The sequence below is a fragment of the Loxodonta africana genome, chromosome Y, assembly GCF_030014295.1.
Source record: "Loxodonta africana isolate mLoxAfr1 chromosome Y, mLoxAfr1.hap2, whole genome shotgun sequence".
NCBI classification, from domain to species: Eukaryota; Metazoa; Chordata; class Mammalia; order Proboscidea; family Elephantidae; genus Loxodonta; species Loxodonta africana.
The window spans coordinates 25141834-25159438 of record NC_087370.1 but is presented as its reverse complement, the minus strand read 5'-3'; the positions used below and the strand labels follow the sequence as shown (position 1 = coordinate 25159438).

The following is a 17605-nucleotide window of genomic DNA, read 5'->3' as shown; positions in this document are numbered from 1 at the left end:
CCCAGTGCGGGCTGTTTAATTTATATACTGAAGAGTCCTACATAGTAACCTAAGAGATGGTGCTGTCTTTTGGAAAAAGGCAGTTACTTAAGTAAGGTACTTTTGTCGAGGTTAAGAAAGTTGGCCTACATTTTGGGAATTTCTTTAAGTTTCCCTAAAGAGTAGAGAGTAACCCACAGTGAACCCCAAAGGTCAAACTATCTCATGGTAATTTTTTTTTAATTAATTGTCCTGTAGTATTGAGTTTAAATGGAGCCCTGGTGGCGCAGTGGTGAAGCACTTGGCTGCTCACCGAAAGGTCGGCAGCTCAAATCCACCAGCCGCTCCTTGGAAACCCTGTGGGGCAGTTCTACTCTGTCCTATAGGCTAGCTATGAGTAGGAACCAACTCCACGGCAACAGGTTTGGTTTGGTTTTATTGAGTTTAAATGAGGGAATACAGGAGTTTTTTTCCTATATTAAAATCTAAAAACCAGTTACCACCGAGTCAACCCTGACTGACTCATGGCGCCCCGTGGGTGTCAGAGGAGAACTGGGCCCCACAGGGTTTTCAATGGCTGATTTTTCAGAAGTAGGTCGCCAGGCCTTTCTTCCAAGGCATCTTGGGGGTGGATCCGAACCTGCAATCTTTGGTTTCAACATCTGCACGACCAAGGGACTCCCAATCAAATCTAAAACACCCCTTTATATGACCTGAAGCTGCCGTGGGTGCGTTAAAGCTGGCCGTATTTGCCAGCAGGTTTCGAAGGAGACTGTCAACACCAAGACAAAAAGAAGCAACCCCGGACACCCAAAAAACACCATTCTGGGCCAAACCCAGCGCTGGCTTAGAATTACTGCTTCCACGAGTTAGATTTTGGCAAGCGGAAGAAGACAAACCAAGAAAGAAAAAACACACTCGATGCCTTTTTTTTTTTTTTTTTTGCTTTTTTATAAGTGTTTCCATTTCAGGCTGATTTTTAACATTTTTTTTCCGCCAAACGTACAACGCGTCTCTTTCCCAGACGCACCGCTGCTAAAGAACGTTTTTCTGAGTTTCCGAGGCACAGCTCTCGCTTTAAATTAAAATGTAAACATATTATCCCTTTACCGACACCACTAGAGTGAAGTCCACGCTGAGTGGAGAAAGCCCTTTCTCTTCTGCCTGTACGACTTTTTTTGTTTTATAATTTATTTCTGTTGTAGTTGCTGAGTGCACTTTGTGTTTTTGTGATTCGAAACCCTCCCCCCACCCCGCCATGGAAAACACAAACCGTGTGTGTTTGTTATGTGTGTCTATGAAGAAGGAAATTCACCCGCAAACTCTGCTTCAACTGAGGACTTTGGCGTTGGCTATTCTTTCTTGTTCGTCGCCCTCTGGTTAATTCCCGCTCATGGCAAACCCCATGTGCATCAGAGTAGAACTGTGCTCTGTGGGGTTTTCAAGGCTGTGATCTTTCAGAGCAGATTGCCAGGCCTTTCTTCCGAGGCACCTCTGGGTGGTTTGAACTGCCAACCTTCTGGCTAGTAGTCGAGCACTTAACCATTTCCGCCACCCGGGGTCCCCTAATTCTACTCAATTCTGACTCCCGAAGCAGCTTCCCCTCACTCTAATCCTACAAAGTATGTTGGGGCTGGCTGCTGCCTGGTCGAGTCCAACTCATGGCGACCCCGGGCGCACCAGAGTAGAACTGTGCTCTGAAATTTTTCAAGGCTGTGACCTTTTGGGAGCAGAATGCCAGGGCTTTCTTTCGCAGCACCTCCGGGTGGGTTCGAACCGCTAACCTTCCAGACAGTAGAGGAGCACATAACTGTTTATGCCGTCCAGGCGATTAGTAGGCACAGTCTGTACGCAGAAGCGTAGAGTTCACACATTTCATTTCCCTTTTCCTCCAACTCCCAGGCAAAACATTCAATTTTCAAGACGCCCAGAGCCATCTCTCTCCCTCTCCTTGCTTGCTCCAAAGCCTATGGATTGGAGTTAAAAAATCCAGCCAGGACGACCCTATGTTGCAGCCATATTTACAGCGAAGCATCCGACAGGTCAGTTGAAGCCCCCCCTCTTCCCCTTCACCTCCGCCGGCCCCCACAGTCCCGCTAAATGAACCCGCTGTCGCGGATCCCGAAGAAGCCACTGTTGACGCTGACGGCCTCCCCCAAGGGGAACATCTGCTCCTGGTCCAGGCCCCACTCCCCCTCGTCCTCATCCTCCAGCTCGGCCTCTGCCCCACTCCGGGCATTCTCGTACAGGAAGACCTGCTCGTCCACATGGGCTGGGGCCAGGCGGTTCCGCTTGGCACTCACCACGTTGGCCGAGGAGCCGAAGAGACGCTCGGGGAAGACACGGGTGGCCGCCACACACCAGTACTTCTGGAGGACTTTGGGCAACACAGGGAACAGGGCCAGGCGGTCAGACCACCACTTGAGTGGGTCCTCGCTGAGACCCAGCACCTTCTGGGATTTGAAGTTACTCAGCTCCTCCACCACCTGGGCATGCCATTCCTCCTGGTCCTCCACGCCACCCGACTGGCAGAAGATCTCGGCCAGCATGTTGTTGATGACGCTGCTGGGAGGCGGCGTGGACACCAGCGTGAGCTTCTTCACCGGCGGCTCCTCGGGCAGCGTGTACATCTTGTCCTCGGCCAGCTGGTAGCTGCCGTCCTTGACCTTGTCCAACAGCCCCTTGGCCTCCTCCACCACCCTATTCTCCACCTGCTGACGTTCGAACGCCGAGAGGAAGGGCAGCCTCTTATAACGTGGGTCCAGGAAGGTGGCAACGTTGAGAAACATGTCGATCTCGGGCGTCTCCTGGTAGGTCTTGGAGAGCTCCTTGGCTATGACCTCTTTGGCCATGCTGATCTCTTTAGAGTCGGTCTCTTTGATGTTGAGTGTCGTGTTTAGGAGCATGTGCAAAAGCGGTTTGACCATGCTGATTGTGGGGTGCTTGGAGGCGGAGAGCATCTCGGCCACCTGCTTGAAGGGCTGCAGGAGGTCCACCAAGCCTTCGATGGTGGCCCACTCGGTGGCTTCCAGCATCAGATGATGGTTGTTGCTGTCCTCCACCAGCACAGCCGCGATGACAAACTGCTGCTCCTTCAGGCGCTGCAGCATGGCCAGTGTGCTGCCCCACCAGGACACCCGGTTGCTCACCAACATGCAGTGCGCGACATTCTGCTGTTTCTGCTTCTGGTATAGCATGTACATGGCCACCGCCGACTGCTGGAAGTACTCCACCAGCTTGCGGCAGCGCGACAGCAGGCTGCCCAGCTTGGGCAGCTGGAACGCCCGCTGGATACCGATGTTGAAGGTCTGCCCGAGGCACGGCATCTGGACCGGGATGTCCAGCAGCGAGCAGGCCTTGGCGATGTCCTTGCCGGAGTCAGTGGTGGCCCCGAAGACCTTGGTGCTGATGCCCCACTCGATGAAGGCCTCGTAGAGCACGCGCGTGATGGTCTCCGCCGCGTTCTCCTCCGGCACCTCGAATGTCTTGAGGCACCGGGACACCACCGAGAGCGAGTTGGGGGACGCGCTGGTGAGGAAGTGGGCGGCCAGCGTCACGTAGGCACGGTTCTGGTTACCACTGCGCCACATGTCCGTGGAGACACCGCACCACAGGGCGTCACGCAGCTCCCGGAGGACGACCTCGCGGACGGCGCCGTACTTCTCGGGGATGGCCTTGGTGCAGAAGAACTTCCTGCTGGGCAGCTCGTAGCGGGGCTCGGCCGTCTTCAGCAGGAGCCGGAAGGTGGGCTCGTCCACGATGGACGCGGGGTACAGGCCCTCGCAGATGAAGCTCATGACGGCGGCCGTCAGCTCCTGCTGCCGCTTGCTCTCGTAGCCGTGGGCCGACTTGGCGGCCAGTGTGTCCGGGGTCACCTGCTGCGAGGACTCGGGCTTCAGCTTGGAGAAGGCGGTGGCGAAGGCTTCGCGCATCTGCTCGGTGTTGCTCTTGACGAACTCACAGAATTCCTCGGGGTGGTTCTTCTCCAGGTGGTAGGAGAGGTTGGAGGTGTTGCCGGAGTAGGCGATCTGGGCCATGCAGATACGGCAGTAGATTTTCTTCCACTGCAGAATGCATCCCTCGGCGTCCGTGTCGAAGCCAAAGTACTTCCACACCTTGCTTTTGGCGCGCGGGTGCGCCACCAGCTTCAGGTCAGCCTGTGAGCTGTCCAGGCCCTTGGTGTCCATCACGGCCGGCTCCGCCAGGGCCTGCCCGCCGGGCCTCCGCTCATCCGCGGCGGGCACCTGCTAAGAAGCAGCGAGACAAACAGCGTGAGAAGGGGGGCTGAGACGGCGGGGACCCGCAGGTCGGGGTGCGAGCCAGCACCGGCCCGGTTCTGGCTCTGCATGGGGATGGAGCTGCAGGGACCCGGCGGGCTGGCTTTCCTGGGGAGAGTCTTAGTAATCAGTGCGTTCTTTCTTCGAGCGAATCCTACTCAGGGTTTCCAGAGGCATGGAAATACTTTTTTTTTTTTTTTTTTAAAGTTTCGCAAATTTGAGGAGGCCTGGTGGGGTGACGCTTAAACCGCTCAGCTGCTAAGCAACAGGTCGGCGGTTCGAACCCACTACCCGTTCCAAGGGAGAAAGATGTGGCAGTCTGCTTTTGTAAACGTTACAGCCTTGGAAACCCTACGGGGCAGTTCTACTCTGTCCTATAGGGTCGCTATGAGTCAGAACCAACTCAACGGTGACAGGTTTCGGGCAAACTCGAGAAGGTACCCCTGAATGTCCTAGAATGTTCTGTTCTGAGGTCCACAGTTAGGGATTGAACGGTGTCCCCTAAAAAGATGTGTTGAAGTCCTAAGCCCTGGTACCTGTGACCATGACCTATTTGGAAATAGGGCCTTTGCAGATGTTATCAGTTAAGTAAGGAGCCCTGGTGGGGTAGCAGTTGGCAGTTTGAACCCACCCAGCTGCTCCATAGGACAAAGACCTGGTGACCTGCTCCTATAAAGGTTACAGCCTAGAAAACGCTATGGGGCAATTCTACTCTTTCACGTGGGGTCACAAAGGTCAGCAGTCAGCCACTTAACCATTGCGCCACCAGGGCTCCTGTACATAAACATATATAAATACACACACACACGTGTATATATATGGAGCCCTAGTGCCATAGTGCTTAAGAGCCAAAAGGTTGGCAGTTCAAATCCACCAGCTTCTCCTTGGAGACCTTATGGGGCAGTTCTACTCGTGCTTTAGGGTTGCTGTAAGTTGGAATCAACCCAACGGCAATGGAGTTTTTACATATGTGTGTGTTTCTGTGTGTGTAGATATATGTATGTATCTATTGTGTATATATGTGCGTACGTATATGTATGTGTATATACACATGTATGTGCGTTTGTGTGTATATGTGTGCATGTATGTATATGCGTATGTGTGTGTGTTGTGCATAATTATATATGTATGTGTACGTGTATGTATATATGTGCATGTATGTGTGCACGTGTGTATATTTATGTACATGTACATTTGTGTATATGTACGTGTACGCGTAAGTATATATGTGTTTGCATGTATGTGTGCACGCATGTATATGTATGTACATGTACGTGTGCACTTGTGTGTATGTGTACATACGTGTACGTGTGTATATGTATGCACATGTACATGTGTGTATGCATATGTGTATGTATACATACGTATACACATATATGCAAGTGTGTATATACATGTACATATGTATACACAGAGACGTATATACATCACTGGTCTGTTTTCTAGGAAGCCCTCACGGAGACAAGACCGCCCTGAGGTTTTTAAGGAACACGTCATTGTGTGTCTGATAGCTGGAATCTTAGCAGCTCGGCGGAGCCCCCTGACAAAGCTGGGCTGAGGCTGTTGCAGGGGCACGTTGGGGGCCCTCGTCTGTACTGACTTTGAGAGCTTAGCACTGAGCCTTCTGCACACAGTTGAGGACAGAGCTCATAAAAAAGGGCCCTGTCCTCCCGGTGTCACGCCCTGGGTCTGGAATGTGAGCCCTCCTCCCACCTTCACACCAGTAAAATCTACTTGCTGTGGAGACAACTCCAGCCATGGCGGCCCCATGTGCATCAGGGTAGAACTGTGCTCCACAGGCTTCTCATTGACTGAATTTTCTGAAGCAGATCGCCAGGCCTTCTACTGAGGTGCCTCTAGGTAGACTTGAACCTCCACCTTTCCCTTAGCAACCTAGCATGTTCACCACTGGCACCACCCAGGGACTCCCCATAAACTACTGTTGTTGTTGTTGTTAGCTGCCATCAAGTCAGCCCTGACTTGTGGAGACCGCACGTACCACAGACCAAAACGTGCCTGGTCCTGCGCCATCCCCACGATAGCGTGGAAATCAGACAGTTGTGCTCCATAGGGTCCTCTCCGGCTGATTTCTGGAAGCAGATCACAGGGACCCAGCTGTGGTCAGAGCCTCCCAGGAGTCTGCCCCCAAGATCCTTCCTGGGGTTCGCTGAGGTCCTGCTTTTTCCAATCACACAAGTGTGAGAGGCCAGATTTTCTTCATTTGCTTTCAAAACAACAAATCCAAAGAGACAGACTGCAGAAGGAGATGGGAGGCCTGTCTCCCCCTCAGCCAGTCATATGAAGGTCTTCGAAGACATAAAACAAGGCAACTCTTCTTCTTAATTTTGTTTTGAATAGTATACTTTTTTATTATTTAAAAAAAAAAGTGTTATTTGCAAGGAAAATATGAGCCCAAGAGACAGAAAGGGCCACACAAATCAGACTCCATCAGCCTGAGACCAGGAGAACTAGATGGTACCCGGCTACCACCAATGACTGTCCTGACAGGGAACACAACAGAGATTCCCTGATGGAGTGGGAGGAAAGTGGGATGCAGACCTCAAATTCTCGCTAAAAGACCAGACTTAATGGTCTGACTGAAACTGGAGGGTCCCCAGATGTCATGGTCCCTGGACCCTCTGTTAGCCCAAGACTGGAACCATTCCCAAAGCCAACTCTTCAGACAGGGATTGGACTGGACTATAAGATAGAAAATGATACTGGTGAGGAGTGAGCTTCTTGGCTCAAGTAGACACATGAGACTATGTGGGCAGCTCCTGTCTGGAGGGGGATGAGAGGGCAGAGGGGGGCAGGAGCTGGTTGAACAGACACAGGGATACAGGGTGGAGAGAAGGCGTGTGCTGTCTCATTACAGGGATGGCAACTAGCACCACATAACAATGAGCGTGTAAGTTTTTGTATGAGAAACTGACTTGAATTGTAAGTTTTCACACTTAAAACACAACTAAAAAATTTTTTTTTAAAAAAACTGTTATTTGAAGTAACATGTAAGTGGTGTGCTATTGATATTTTTGGACTCCCTGAGTGGTGCAAATGTTAATGTGCTCGACCACCAACCAAAAGGATGGTGGTTCAAGACCACCTAGAGGTGCCTCAGAAGAAAAGGCCTGGCGACCTACTCCTGAAAAATCAGCTGCCGAAAATCCCCTGGAGCCCAGTTCTACTCTGTCGACAGGGGTCAACTCCACATCAACTGGTCCTGCTTTAGTGCTATTTCTAAATGGTTAAACGTGCTTTCACTTTCTCTGTTTTCATCTCTAACACAGTAAACCTTGATAAATACAACCCACGTACTCAAATGCTCCTAGGGGTCTTCCTTTAAGAGCCCAAAGGGGATCTTATGAGGAAGAAGTCTGAAAAGGGCTGTTTTCCCTCCACGGGACATCTGGCGCCACCCTTCACGCGGGCACAAAACCAATGAGACTGAATGTGGGTTAGACACTTCCTCTCTCTAAAAACCTCAGAGCAAGGCCAGGACTCCTGCCACCTGGGAGCGTCCCCCAAGCCTTTAATGAAATACACAACGTCCCTCTCAGGGTCCATCAAGAAAATAATTAAAGTTGTATGAAAATATCACATTGCAGCGAGAAAAAAGGAAAAAGAAAAGAGAATCATTTTAACAACCGAAGTTTTTAAAAATCCACCACCCTGTATAGTCTGAAAAGCAGAAGTCCAGCTTGAATAGCTTTCTCAGTGAGTGCACTGACACAGTTTTGAGTCTAAGTGGTTACGAGTTCAGCTGCTAACCAAAGGGTCAGCAGTTCGAATCCACCAGTCGACTTCCTATGGGGAAGTTCTACGCTGTCCCATTGGGTCGCTATGAGTCGGAATAGACTCGACAGCAATGAGTTTTGGTTTTTTTATTACTGCCTCTGAGGACAACATTGGTGGCCCAGTGGTGGAATTCTCGCCTTTCACGCAGGAGACCCAGGTTCGATTCCCGGCCAGTGTACCTCAAGCGCAGCCCCCACCCGTCTGTCAGTGGAGGCTTGCGAGTTGCTTTGATGCTGAACAGGCTTCAGTGGAGCTTCCAGGCTGAGAGAGACTAGGAAGAAAGGCCTGGCAGTTGACTTCCAAAAATCAGCCTATGGAAACTGTATGGATCACAGTGTTCTCCTCTGCAACCCATCATGGGGACGGCGCAGGACCAGGCAGCAATTCGTTCTGTTGTGCACAGGGGCACCACGAGTCGGCGGCCACCTCGATGACAGACAAAGAATTCTGTTCTAGGTTGCCATATTGTGGTGGCTTGCACGTTGCTGTGATCCTGGAGGCTATGCCACTGGGATTTCAAACACCAGCAGGGTCACCGTGGTGGACAGGTTTCAGTGGGGCTTCCGGACTAAGACGGGCTAGGAAGAAAGGCCTAGTGACCTACTTTTGAACATCAGCCAGTGAAAACCTAATGGATCACAGAGCTCTGATCCACAACCAATCACGGGGATGCCTCAGGACCGGACAGGGTTTCCTCCCATGAGGCATGGGGTCGCCGTGAGTTGGGGGCCAACTCAAGGGCAGCTATGAATGACAGCAGTGACCCCTCCGGTAGAACGTGTACAAATCCGTCTTCCGTACCCGAAAGCCTGCCTCCTTACAACAGAACATTCAACGAAAGGGCTGAACTGTGCTCTAACACACATCTTCCTGATTTTCTCTACTCTTTTCAACGCCTGGGCGTGTGTGAGAAATCTAATTTCTAAAAATCTCCTTATTGGTGACAGGTAGGACTTTCTTTGCACGATACGATCATTTTAAGCAGGCTTTGAGCCAATCAATGTTTCAATTGTTTATGACACACGAGGACATGAAAAGCAGCCCCTGGGCAGCGCTGGCTGCTAACCGAAAGGTTGGCGGTTTGATCCCACCCAGAAGTGCCTCGGAAGAAAGGCCTGGAGAACTGCTCCCAAAAGGTCACTACTCTGCACACACGGGGTCGCTGTGAGTCAGAATCAACTTGACAGCGACCAACAACAACAGTCAAGCCGACTGGGAGTCTCTGGGTTGTGTAAAAGCTTAACACACTCAGTTGGAAGTTTGAGTCCACCCAGAGGCACCTGGGAAGAAAGGCCTGGCAAACTGCTTCAGAAAGACCACAGTCTTGCAAACCCTGTGGACCACAGATATTAAATGCAGTATTTTTAATCACGTACTATATCTTAAAACTCTGACAACAGACCACATCTGACTGCACGGGCCACGTGGATGCAAGCGTTAAATTAATAACACGAAGAACATGGGGGCAGACTGTCTCGCTTATCGGAATTTCTAGTTGACTTATAAATTGTCTCTGAACAGGCACTGCAAACATCTCTCATTAATTTATAATTATCTCGTTTTTAGATAACTAATTCTAAGAAAACAAGAGCATTTAAGGGCATCTCCCTTTAGCGCTTTGCTCCTCCTTTTTCGAAGTCAAATTAAACAGATGCTGGGTGGCTCGAACAGTTAAGGGTCTGGCTGCTACCCAGAGGTGTCTCAGGAGAAAGGCCTGGCTATCTGCTTCCAAAAACTCAGCCACTGAAAACCCTGTGGAGCACGGTTCTACTCTGACACACACAGGGGCGTCCTGACTCGGGTCAATTTTTTTTTTTTTTTGTCTGATACTGATCTCCTCGCCAAAACAATGTGGATGTTCACAGGAAAAGTAAGAGCCACGAAATGATATGTGAAATAGAAAAGGTAATGAACGCATCTGATGTTAGTGTTTAAATGGACACAGTACGCTCCATGGTATCAATAATATATTAGTATAATTATGGAATCCCTGGGTGGTGCAAATGGATAATATGCTTGGCTGCTAACTGAAGTGCTGGAGGTTCGAGTCCACGCAGAGGTGCTTTGGAAGAAAATCCTGGCAATCTCCTTCCAAAAAATCAGCCACTGAAAACCCTGTGATGCTCAGTTCTACTCTGACACGTATGGGGTCGCCAGGGGTCGGAGTGGACTCGATGGCGACTGGTTTGGTTAGGTTTAAGGACGTCAGCAGAAGGGAAAGAGATGAACAGAATATTCAGCTCAGTGGCACCTCAGAAGAAAGGCCTGGCAATCTACTTCTGAAAAATCAGGCCACTGAGAACCCCAGGGCGCACGGTCCTACTCTGACACACGTGGGCCCCGGGGCGCGCGGTCCTACTCTGACACACGTGGGCCCCGGGGCGCTCAGTCCTACTCTGACACACGTGGGCCCTGGGGCGCGCAGTCCTATTCTGACACACATGGGCTCGCCAGAGGTCAGAGTCAACTCGGGCCAAATTATGCAGAATTCATATCGTATCCATTCCCCGTTTTTTGTTTAAATTTCTAAGGTCAGGCTCAGCTTTGACATTCTCAGGAAAAATTCTGGCTGCTTCCAATCTGAAGTGGACCCTGGCCTGCTTTGTTACAGTTTAGCTAGGCGCCCTTCCCACAGAGTTTGCAGGGCAAAGCTGAATGCCTTTCCGTCAATCCTGAATTCCAGCTGTTAAAAAAAAACCAAAATGAGAACACGAGTCACTGGTGCTGACTGCCAACAGACCGATGGAACCCGTGACGTTCCTCGTAAGGAAAACACAGTTTTGGAATGTCGTTGTTGTCTGACATCAAGGGGATTCCGACTCACAGCAACCCTGTGGGACACAGGAGAACCGCCCTGTAGGGTGTCCAAGGCTGTCATCTTTCCAGGTTCAGGTCTTTTCTCCCATGGAGGCATAAGTGGGTTGGAACCACAGACCTTTGGGTGAGCAGCCGAGCGCTTAACCAATTGAAATTAAGACAGTTTCCCTTATCCGTACTGAAAAGAAAGGACGACGGCCCACCCTGCTCCCCTTTTCTTTTCAGAAAACACTTTAGATACCTTGACATTGTAAATTCTTTGTCTCTCTGGAAAGTATGGAAATCTGAACAGACTAAATGCCAGTGAATTGTACAGGCAGAAACTGTGGAAGCGGTGTACATCTCACTGCGTATATTCTCAACAACAACAAAAACGATAAAATTAAATTTTTTTTAATTATGCAAACCTAAGAGGTTTCCCCCCAAAGATGTGGCAGCTCCACCTTTGAAATGTGACTTCAGGTGAGCTTCCCCACCTTCCTGTGTCCTGGAAGGAGACTGGCAATGACCTCAGGTAAGCCGCCATAAAGACACCGAGAAATTAGCAATTTTCTCTTCAACATGACTGCAATGAGGCGTCCCCACTCAGTTATATAAAGGATAAAATTGCTTTCTGTCCCGGCAAGCTCTCACTGGATTAAACCCGTTGCCATCAAGTCGACCTGACTCACAGCGACCCTACAGGACAGAGTAGAACTGCTCCATAGGGTTTCCAAGGAGTGGCTAGTGGATTCGAAGTGCCGACCTTTTGGTTAGCAGCCGAGCTCTTAACCACTGCACCACCAGGGCTCCTCTTGGTGAACTTAGTGAACTGTTGAATACTGATTCAATCATAAAATGTTTTCCTCTTCTATTTTTGTGGAGGAGTGTTCTGAGTTGGGAGTCCATTTTGCTCTTAGTAACTTATCCCCCACCATCCTCCAGCATGAGTTAAACTGATTTCGAATTCAACAGGAAAAGGGCAAACTCCACATGTCCATCTTGATACACAAAGTGACCCTGTCCTACAGCCAGATGAGGTGCTCTTGGTTGACACAGGACTGCAGCCTCAGCTGACCTGTAACAACTTTTCTTTGCTAACCAACACGCAGCCAGTGCCGAGAATGACAAGCAAGGTTTCAAGACTTGCTTGGTCAGCTACGGCTGTGAACATTCTGCCAAGTTTAAATGCAACCCTCCACGCTGTCTCGTAAGCCAGCAGCGCGGAATTCATCAGCAGGCTTTGATGCAGGTGAGCAAGCCCGGTCTGAAAGCAAAATCGCAGAGGTAAACAGCGGTCCCAGCGGCCTCAGCCATCTTCGGCAGCTTTAAACAACAGCTCTTTGTTTCACAAGCAATTCTTGGTTTAAACCGGCGTTATCATTGGCATGAAGCGGATGCCAGTCACTTTTCAAGCCTCTGGACCTCCGAGGTAAGGTGTTAGTTATTCAGGTTCTAATGCATTTAGCGTCAAGGTGCGTCCCTTTTGAAAAGCCTGAAGCTCAGCAGATGCGAGCTGAAGCCTCATTGTTGTGTAGACGGAGCATTCTATTATGTGATGCTTCCTGGATGTCTCAGTTTTGTGAACTTTTGCCTTTTTTCCCTTTATTTCTGTGAGATAAGGCTTATGAGCATAACTATGGCTTTCCTGGGTGACAGTCAGGGAGCCCTGATGGGTTTGTTTTACTTTTTCTGTGTCTTATTTGAAAAACCAAGGGTTCCCCATGTGACCTAATAGAAAGACACCCTCGATAAATTGTATCTCTAGTTCCCATTGGGGCTCCACCATGCCACAGACCGGGGGCGCCTCAATGACACTAGCCATACTGGTGGATTGTATTGCCACATCATATTTCTCAAAACTCTTATGTCATGGATTGAACTGTGTCCCCCAAAAAATGTGTGTTGACTTGGCTAGGCCATGATTCCCAGTATTGTGTGACCGTCCGCCATTCTGTCATCCAGTGTGATTTTCCTGTGTGTTGTAAATCCTAACCTCTGTGATGTTAATGAGGCAGGATTAGAGGCAGTTATGTTAACGAGGCAGGACTCAATCTACAAGATTAGGTTATATCTTGAGTCAATCTCTTTTGAGATATAAAAGACAGAAGTGAGCCGAGAGACAGGGGGACCTCATGCCACCAAGAAACAAGGGCCAGGAGCACACATCCTTTGGACCCCGGGTCCGTGCACTGAGAAGCTCCTAGACCAGAGGAAGACTGATGACAAGGACCTTCCTCCAGAGCCTACAGAGAAAGCCTACCCCTGGAGCTGGCCCCCTGAATTCAGACATCTAGGCTCCTCAACCGTCAGAGAATAAACTTGTGTCTGATAAAGCCATCCATTTGTGGTATGTATTATAACAGCACTAGATAACTAAGATACCATATTAAACCAAAATAAATATGTAAATAAAACAAACCCATTACCACCGAGACGATTCCAACTCATAGTGACCCACAGGACAGAGCAGAACCACCCCATAAGGTTTCCAAAGAGCAGCTGGCGGATTCAAACTGCCGACCTTTTGGTTAGCAGCCTGAGCTCTTAACCACTGTGCCACCAAAAAACAAACCCATTCCCATCGAGACTATTCTAACTCATAGCGACCCTATAGGGCAGAATAGAACTGCCTCATAGGGTTTCCAAGGAGCACCTGGTGGATTCAAACTGCCAACCTTCTGGTTAGCAGCCGTAGCTCTTAACCACTACACCACCAGGGTCTCCACTGCACCACCAGGGCTCCAAAATCCATATTACCAACCAAATTTAAAAACACTCCAATAGTAAGCATGCATTCCAATACCGAAAACACATGCCATCAAAAAAAGAAAAAATGGAGTAACGTAAGGGTTACACGGCACCTTCCCCCTGCCCTCCGAATCTCCTGCTAACCGGTTTTTGATTCTATTTAGAAGGAGCCAGGTACTTTCCGTTCTAATTGCTTTAAAAAGAAAAAAAAAACAAAAAAACCAAACTTGCTGAATGTTCGTTTTCAGGCCAGCCTGATGAAAAAGTAAAGCTTAGCTCACATAAAAAAAAAAAAAAAGAAAGAAAGAAAAACTCAGCTTCCTGGGTAGAGATTTTGGGGGGTGAAGTACATTTTAAAATACTGGTAGTCCTGACTTACAACCTATTCCAGTTATGACAAAACACACTTATGACTATCTGGATTTTGTTTGGTTGGTTTTTGGCACATCTTATTGTTAGTAACGTGTACAACATACAATGTTGTAACTTGCTGATGTTATCATTCTCAGATGTTCACACAGACATCCCGTTTGATGATCAAAACACTGCCACAGAGCAAGCTGGAACGCTTCAGGAGAAAATTATGAGAAAATGCATGCAGGGAATTTGGGGGAAAAAATTGCTGAGCTATGTGAACAGGCTCCGAGCATGTTATCGGGATAATACGATGGAAGAGACGGGTGGAGAAACCATCCATATGGCAAGAACGCTCAATTCAGAACTTGAGACGGCCCATGTGGGCCGCCTCAGAAACCACGAAGCAGGGAAACTGACCCATCAGGGTTTAACGGATTCTGAAGAGGAAAGACATGCTGAAGAAGAAAGGAATAATGAGGAAGGGGAAGGAGAGTAGTTGTCAAAAAATTTTACAGTGCAAGCAAGGACTAGATGGAATATACTTCTGAACTAAACCAGGGGCTTCAGTTCCTTGAAAACATGGACCCAATAGCTGATGACTTTGCTAAAAGCAACAGGCAGATTCGGGAAAACAGTGAGACGTTACTGAGAAATATACTAAGAAAAAAAAGAAAAGGACCATACAGATAACCGTCACTAATTTTCTGACTAGAAACACCAACCCCATTTCCAGGGGTTGATCCTGAACCTTCCACAGGTGGAGTTATTACCACAGCTAACAAAATGCCGACATCGTCCGGCTCTTCTTGATCGCAATAAATTTTTTTGACTTGTGTATTTTTCTATGTATATATGAAAACATATCTGTAAGTTTAAATGTATTTCCAAGGCTCAAAGACAAATAAAGATCGGATTTATAAAGATACTGATGACAAAAGGGAATAATAATGAAAACTAAAAAAAAATTAGGTATTCGACTTCTGTCAAAACCAACTTACAGAATCCCATCTTATGTTGGAGACTACAAATAGCTACTTCAGATACTGGTTCTCAAAGTGTGGCCTGGGGGTGGGGGGCCTGAGACCTTTTAAGCAGGTCCACCACCATATTTGGCTTGGTAACTCCTGTTCTTAGGAGTGGACAGGGGGTCTTCCAGGGGCTGGGTGGTGCAAACAGGTGCTCAACTACTGGCTGAAGGGTTGACTGAACCCACTCAGACGAGCCTCGGAAGAAGGACCTGGTTACCTGCTTTTCACAGATCAGACAGGGAAGATCTCATGGAGCGATTCTACCCTGCACAAAGCCATGCTACTCCAAGTGGAGGCAGAAGAGAGTTCAGCTGTCGTCTCTACAGCCAGACATTACAGAGATTTACAACCATTTTTTAAAGGAAGTCCTGGTGGCGCAGTGGTTAAGAGCTACACCTGCTACCAAAAGACCAGCAGTTCGAATCCATCAGGCGCTCCTTGGAAACTCTATGGGGCAGTTCTCTGTCCTATAGGGTGGCTATGAGTCGGAATCGACTCGACGGCAGTGGGTTTGGCTTTTTGGAGTTAAAACCATGCCACATTCTTCACTAATTTTTTGGCTGTAGTCCTGATAAATAATTATTTTAATTTAAAAAACATGGTATTTATCTTAGCCTGTAATGGGTTTATTCTTTCTTTTGCAGAGTTTTTTGCACAGTTCCTAGCTTAATGCTTTCAGAAGTGTCGCAGTTCTCATTTCCACGTACACAGGCATAGACACAACGCCCGTCAACACAAGCACGCCGAGGTCGGGTTGTTTTCCAGGAGCGCGCGGTCCAGACCCCATGAGGTCTGCGCTCCGGTGACGCGGAGGATGTTGTTAAAAGGCCAGAGAAACAAAGTTGCTACTGAACGGAAGTGCCCTTCCTCTAGGACCGCCCCGGCTCCCCGGCGCCCTAAAGCCAGGGCCCTGGGGCGCTCTGTCTGTCCACTCGGGGAACGGCCGGTCCTTACCTACCCGGGGCTGGGGGCGACGGCGAGACGCCCCCTCCTCTCCTCGCGGGGAACCGGGGCGCGATGCTAGCGGCGCTCACGGCCGCACCCCCAGCGGCGGAGGGAACCGCCCCAGGTCTGTGGCTGGGGGCGCGCGGACCCCGGGGGGCCCGGCCATGATCCGGGGAGGGGGCTTCTCCCGAGGGGACCCCGACCCGGGGGGCGGAAGGGCCCGGGCTGCGCGCACCGGGGGACACACAGCGGGATGGGGGGAGGGGGAGGGGGAGGGGCGGGGAATGGGAGGGAAGGGGAGGGGCCCCGGCGCGCCCCGCCCCGGCCCCTCCCCCGACCCCGGGGCCAAGGTCACCCCAGGGGCCCGGCCCCGCCCCTCCCCCACCCCCGGGTGGGTCCGGCCGACCGAGCCGCGCGCTCCGGCCCGGTTCCGCCTGCGCCGCCCGCCAGGAGCGCCCGTGCCCGTGCCTGTCGGTTACCCGGCTCGGCTGCCCGCGCCCAGCTCAGCCGGCTCGGCCGCTCACCCGCCCCGGAGCGCCCGCGCCCACCTCGCCCGGCCCGGCCACCCATACCCGCCCCGGAGCGCCCGCGCCCACCTCGCCCGGCCCGGCCGCTCACCCGCCCCGGAGCGCCCGCGCCCCGCTCACCCGGCCCGGCCACCCATGCCCGCCCCGGAGCGCCCGCGCCCCGCTCACCTGGCTCCGGGAGGGCCCCGCGCAGGCGGCGCAGCAGCTGCGCCAGGATCACCGCCGCGCCCGCCGCGTACACCCGCACGGCCGCCCGCGCCGCACACAAAGGCGACATGGCTGCCCGGCCGCCGCTGCTTCCGTGCCGCGCGCCCGTCCGCCCGCAGGACACGGCGCCGCGGGACAGACGGACGGAAACGCCCGCCCCCGTGCGCCCGCCCCCGCCCCGCCCGGACCCCGCCCCGTCGGCACCCCACCCAGGGACTCCACCGGACCCGCGACCCCAGCACGAATCCCCACGGGGACCCCCCCAAACACTCCTGGACTCTCACCCCACGACCCAAGACATCCCCCAGATTGTGCGAGGACCCCCACGGGCCGCCACCTACACCCCGTGGGCCCCCCACCCGGACGTGCACCCCGACCCTGCCGGGAGCCCCACCCAGATCCCTGCCAGGGTCCCCATGAACCCCCCACCCAGACCTCCGCTGGAACCCCTCCGGAACTACCATGGGCCCTCTCCTGAACCTCACTCAGACACACACGGACCCCAACCCGGATCCCAACTGCCCCGCCGGACCGCCCCTGGATGGGCCAGAACCCTCACCTACACCCCCCGCTAAAACCCTGCATGACCCCAGCCCAGACTTCCATCTGGACCCTGAGTCAGCCTTCCACTGTCTGGCTAGAGCTTCATATGGGCCCCCACTCAGATCTCCTCTGGACTTTGCACCCCTTATGTCTCCACTGAGATCACAGACCTCCGTGTGAACCCTATACTGTCACCCAAACTCCCACTGGGACTTAGCCCAGATCCTCCTGGGTAACGCAACCCTGCACCCCCCACATACCCACCAGGACCCCAGACCCTGCCAAGACGGCAGACTCCCCTAGTAGACCCCCTAGGACCCGGAGCCCCATACGGACCCCTCCCCAGACCCACCCCAGGACCTCAGACCTCACACCCCCACCTGGGTACAGACCTGTGTCT

The 17605-nt window shown here is 51.4% G+C and overlaps 2 protein-coding genes across 2 annotated transcripts in view; both read right to left on the bottom strand.

Moving 5' to 3' along the window:
* The window catches only part of LOC135229074 (dehydrogenase/reductase SDR family member on chromosome X-like), a 55640-nt gene extending 38908 nt beyond the window's left edge, over positions 1-16732 (bottom strand). The window contains exon 1 of the mRNA XM_064278870.1: positions 16624-16732. Within this exon, the coding sequence (XP_064134940.1) occupies positions 16624-16732 (109 nt within the window). The remainder of the gene's footprint in view (positions 1-16623) is intronic.
* Positions 1939-4216, bottom strand: LOC135229053 (E3 SUMO-protein ligase ZBED1). Its single transcript, XM_064278820.1, has one exon. The coding sequence runs from the start codon at positions 4164-4166 to the stop codon at positions 2076-2078; it is 2091 nt and encodes a 696-aa protein (XP_064134890.1). The 5' UTR covers positions 4167-4216; the 3' UTR covers positions 1939-2075.
* Positions 16733-17605: the final 873 nt, after the last annotated feature.